Here is a 4,487-nt window from a genome sequence, read left to right on the forward strand (position 1 = left end):
AGTTAAAAGCATATGAGACAATCCAAGAACACAACCAGTTAACAAAGGTCACAAAGCTTCCAGCAGAGCCTTTCACATTAATGGGAAATATCTGCACAAATAATTTATTGTTATATATGATTAAGATTCTCAATTCTCATCTCATAGTAAGAGGAAGCTACCTCAGACATTATAACCCACGGAATCGCCCCCATCCCTATGGAGTATGATCCTACATATACCTGCTCATTATCAAGATTCAAATGTAAATTACCTTTAAGAAAGATAACAGTTTTATATTCTTCTTCCAAATTAAGTCTTATTCATGACTTTGAATCCATTTGAGTTAGATACTGAAACATTGCATTTAGATTTATGAGATTTTCACACTCTAGTCGAAGATTCGTATTACCAGTACACCAACAAGTGCCAAAATTGGACTGAGTTCTTTCCATTTATGTATGTCCTGCATATAGGTAGTAGAACTAGTCAAAGAAAAGAAAATGAATTCATGCCAAAGAAACTTACTAGAGCAGATTCTGTAATTAAAAGAACCTGCATGAAGAATGATAGAGCAGCAAGAAAACATCCTAAGCAGGTTCCCACTGCAGAGACCTGCATAATAATCCAACTTTTGGATTTAGAATCTACTGAATGCGCCACAATTAAGTACAAATAAATGTTCAATCTTTGTACCAGTAGTAAAGGTCTTCTACCAGATTTATCCATCAAAAATACTCCCAAAGTTGTCATTGGGATCTAAAGCACCAAAATGATAGGAATCGTGTCAAGAGACGTGGGAATGAAGGGTACATTCAACAAAGGTGGCATATATCTCATCTTATCGTATATGGCACTAAGTAGACAGAAATAATAAAATGGATAAAGTACTATTTTGGTCCTCAACATTTGAGTCAAATCCTAATTTAGTCCCTAATGTTCTAAACGCCATATTTTTGTCCCAAAAAGTTTCAAATGGGTTCAATGTTGTCCCACAGTTAAATTTGACACAAGTAGTTAACGGAGTGAGTGACGTGGATGTTAACAAATATTATTCTTAAGTCACATCTTCTTCTATGCCTTAGAAAAATATAACTAAAACCTTCTTTTAACACTTCTTCTAGATCTCCTTCTTGTAAAAAAAAAATCCAAAACCTAGCAATCAATCATCAACCCTCATAATTAAAGGAAAAGTTTTTACGTTAGTGATCGTTGGTGAGTTGACTTTACTTACATACTAAAATTGACTGTTATTGCCTCTTCAATATGCTAATTATTCATGTCAAATTAAACAGTGGGACAACATTGAATCCATTTGAAACTTTTTTGAACTGAAATAGGACGTTTGAAACTTTTTAGAACTAAAATAGGACGCTTAAAACGTTAGAGACTAAATTAGGATTTGGCCCAAATGTTGAGGACCAAAGTAATACTTTATGCTACTTAAATTGTGAAACAGGAAGTATAAACCTTAACAACGACCATTGCTACTGTACCAATACTTTCCGAAAAACCTGTCATAGATGAGAATATTTCTTTGTATAAATAATTTTTTAAGTATAACATTTGATACTCAATTTTAAATGTCGTTAGATAAAAGCATAAAGAAAGAGTAGCACATACCAGCAGAGATAAATATAGAATTTGCATAAAAAATAATGCCATTAATCCCTCCAAACTGCTGCAGTATCATCAATCCAACTCCTACCTAGGCAAGTAACTAAATATTATGAAGTTTGCAAACAGTTAAAATAAGCTGTAGATGACACAAATTGGTTTAGTTAAGAGAGCTCACAGTAAGTGACTTCAAATACTGCAACTGAAATAAGCCAACTAGGCTAGCTTCTGTTTGCTGCTGAAGTGTTTCTATATACTCCTGCGAGAAGTTAATTTACAAAGTGATGTCCCGGTTATTGTAACCAAACATACTCAACTTTTAATGGACAAAAACTTATTATATACTCTAATTTCAGTGGCCTCTTGATAAACATCGGCATTCTTCCCTCTAAGGTGCTGCAAAGCAGAATCACTCTCCTTCATGCGATCAACCTTTGACTACACAAGATTGTGAAGCAACAGTTATGATACTTTTTAGTCCAACTATGAGAAAATATTGATGAGAAACTTCAGTTGCATTGGCATGTTATGTTCCAACCAAGACAGCTCGATCAAGAAACTGACAGCATCTAGCACCCACTTACCAACCACCTAGGAGAATCAGGGATAAAGGGAAGGCTCAGAAGCTGTACAAGACACGGAATAGTTCCTGAGATAGAAACAACATCGATGTGAGTACTATGCATAAAGTTTGTTTATTGACATTAACACCAGCACCAACATTACCTATTAGAGAAACAACCCGCCAATTCAAGTTTGCTCCCATTAGGTAAGTTAATGACATCCCAATACATATCATCAACTGTCAAAATGATACCGAATAGGGATTAAAATATGCTTACACACAAAGCATGCAAAACATAAGCGGCACACTCGATAAGAATAGAACAGCATTTAATAGAATATCAAGTGCAGCTGTGATCTACCTGATGAACTGTAGTGAATCCCCCTCGAAGATTTTTGGGTGTTATCTCTGCTACGTAAACCGGTACCTATTATGGAAAGGGAACTATCCATTTGTATGTGTTGGATGACACTGAATACAGTTTGAACTGCAATGATGGCAAAATTATTTACATGTCACAATAACTACCACATAAGATAGAAGACCAATCCCAAATCCCACAAACAATCTTCCAACGTAAAGCCACCAAGCATCCTTCAAAGAAGCACCATATATTAGATATCAACAACTGAACTAATGGAAATGCTGTGAATGAAGACATTCAACTCAAAGAATCTTCATGCAACCCTTTCATTAATTATATCTCTAACTTCATTGGTTTTAAAGAAAAGCAGCAATTCAACAAACACTTAGAGCTCAATATATGGGAATGAAATCAATTTTATACCTTCGCGAATGATATGGCAACCCATCCAAATATGCAGAAAACCTCGGCAAATCCCATGGCCTTCATAGAAAAAATAACATAGCATCCAAAATGAAGTTCATTAGTAAAAGATTACAAGTGAAAGCTACACCTTTGATATATAAAGAAAACATAAAATTGGAGGAACTTACAAGCCGACGACCCACATAATCTGCTATTGTACCACTGAGAATGGCACCAATCATGGCTCCAATTGTCAATATTGAACCAAAAATGGAATACTGCATGAAAGAATCCAATGATTAAATACAAAAAGATAAATATGAATGTTATCTAGATCATTTTCTATTAACAGTAGATGTAAGCTCAGTTGTAATTAGTTAGTCATTTTAGCATATGATAATTAGAATAAAAATTAGTTTAGCTTGTTAATTATTTAATGTGTAGCTGTAATTAATTGTAGTAAGGGTACATAAAGTGTAACCATCTAACAAAACAGTGTTTTAGTTTTTTTTTTTTATTCTATAAAATTTCAAGAAATGAGAAGAGTTCATTTTCTCCTTCTCTCTCAACCTTCACTCTTCCTCTCTCTTCTACTTCATCAAATCATCAACATCACAGCTTGAATAGCTCGAGATTTTCTTCAATGAATATGAATATAAGATGAGTTTAATTGTGATGCATGTAAATCGTTTTAAAGTGAATACCCCATCCGGCCCTGACAATTATCTCGAAAGGACAACGAGGCCTCCAAGAAAAAAAAAATACTCAATCCGGCCCCAATTATTTTTTTTGTGACTGATTAGCTCCTGTGCCAAAAAAAACAACATTGATTTTTTTTAGCACAGGGGCCTCGTTGTCCTTTCGAGGTAATTGTCAGAAACTGGATTGAGGTTTTTTTTTGTCAAGGGCCTCGTTGTCTTTCTTGTAATTGTCAGGGCTATTTTGGATTTTTCTCCACGTTTTATACATAGCCCAATCAATGTAATATTGCGTGGTATTAAGTAATTAGATGGAAGTGTAAAAGTACTCTATACTCATAGTGCATCAAAATTATATTCATTGAAGACATGTAAATTAAGAGAGTTGAAAGAAAAACCTGGGCGAGAGCAAGATTGAGGTCATGCATGATTCCAGATTGTGAAGGGGATGAATAACCCACCTGCAAGAACAGAACTCATCAGTGTGAATCTGTGATGATGGATTGGACAACAAAGAAAAGAAAAGAAAGGAAGTTACAGCAGAGCCAAACACATAAGAACCAAGAACAGCAACAAGAGTGCTAAGCATGAGAACGGTGGGTATCGAAGATGAAGATGAAGATGAAGATGATGGTCCCTTATTAGCCTTATGAACAAGAAGAGGGATCGATGATTGCCATGTTTCAGAAGTAGTGCTGTTACGCTCCATGGTTCTTTGTCTCTGTAATAAGATCTAAACACGCACACACACACAGAGAGAGAGAGAGAGAGAGTTACAGTTAATGAATCTAGAAAACTATGAAGTAGACAAAAATGGTGGTCATCTTCACCAAAACTGGTGCTGCTAATTTTTTTTTTT

At 34.9% G+C, this 4,487-nt stretch overlaps 1 protein-coding gene across 1 annotated transcript in view; it reads right to left on the reverse strand.

Moving 5' to 3' along the window:
- Positions 1-4,487, reverse strand: part of LOC107645870 — a 13,362-nt gene extending 8,875 nt beyond the window's left edge. The window contains exons 1-17 of the mRNA XM_016349999.2: positions 4,167-4,487; positions 4,027-4,089; positions 3,119-3,208; positions 2,949-3,008; positions 2,690-2,755; positions 2,523-2,588; positions 2,323-2,398; positions 2,181-2,245; positions 1,942-2,034; positions 1,775-1,855; positions 1,603-1,687; positions 1,450-1,493; positions 676-738; positions 535-594; positions 392-445; positions 162-221; positions 2-91 (exon numbers count right to left, since the gene is read on the reverse strand). Of these exons, the coding sequence (XP_016205485.2) occupies positions 2-91; positions 162-221; positions 392-445; positions 535-594; positions 676-738; positions 1,450-1,493; positions 1,603-1,687; positions 1,775-1,855; positions 1,942-2,034; positions 2,181-2,245; positions 2,323-2,398; positions 2,523-2,588; positions 2,690-2,755; positions 2,949-3,008; positions 3,119-3,208; positions 4,027-4,089; positions 4,167-4,337 (1,287 nt within the window). The 5' untranslated portion in view covers positions 4,338-4,487. The remainder of the gene's footprint in view (position 1; positions 92-161; positions 222-391; positions 446-534; positions 595-675; positions 739-1,449; positions 1,494-1,602; positions 1,688-1,774; positions 1,856-1,941; positions 2,035-2,180; positions 2,246-2,322; positions 2,399-2,522; positions 2,589-2,689; positions 2,756-2,948; positions 3,009-3,118; positions 3,209-4,026; positions 4,090-4,166) is intronic.

Source organism: Arachis ipaensis, chromosome B06 (genome assembly GCF_000816755.2).
Source record: "Arachis ipaensis cultivar K30076 chromosome B06, Araip1.1, whole genome shotgun sequence".
NCBI classification, from domain to species: domain Eukaryota; kingdom Viridiplantae; phylum Streptophyta; class Magnoliopsida; order Fabales; family Fabaceae; genus Arachis; species Arachis ipaensis.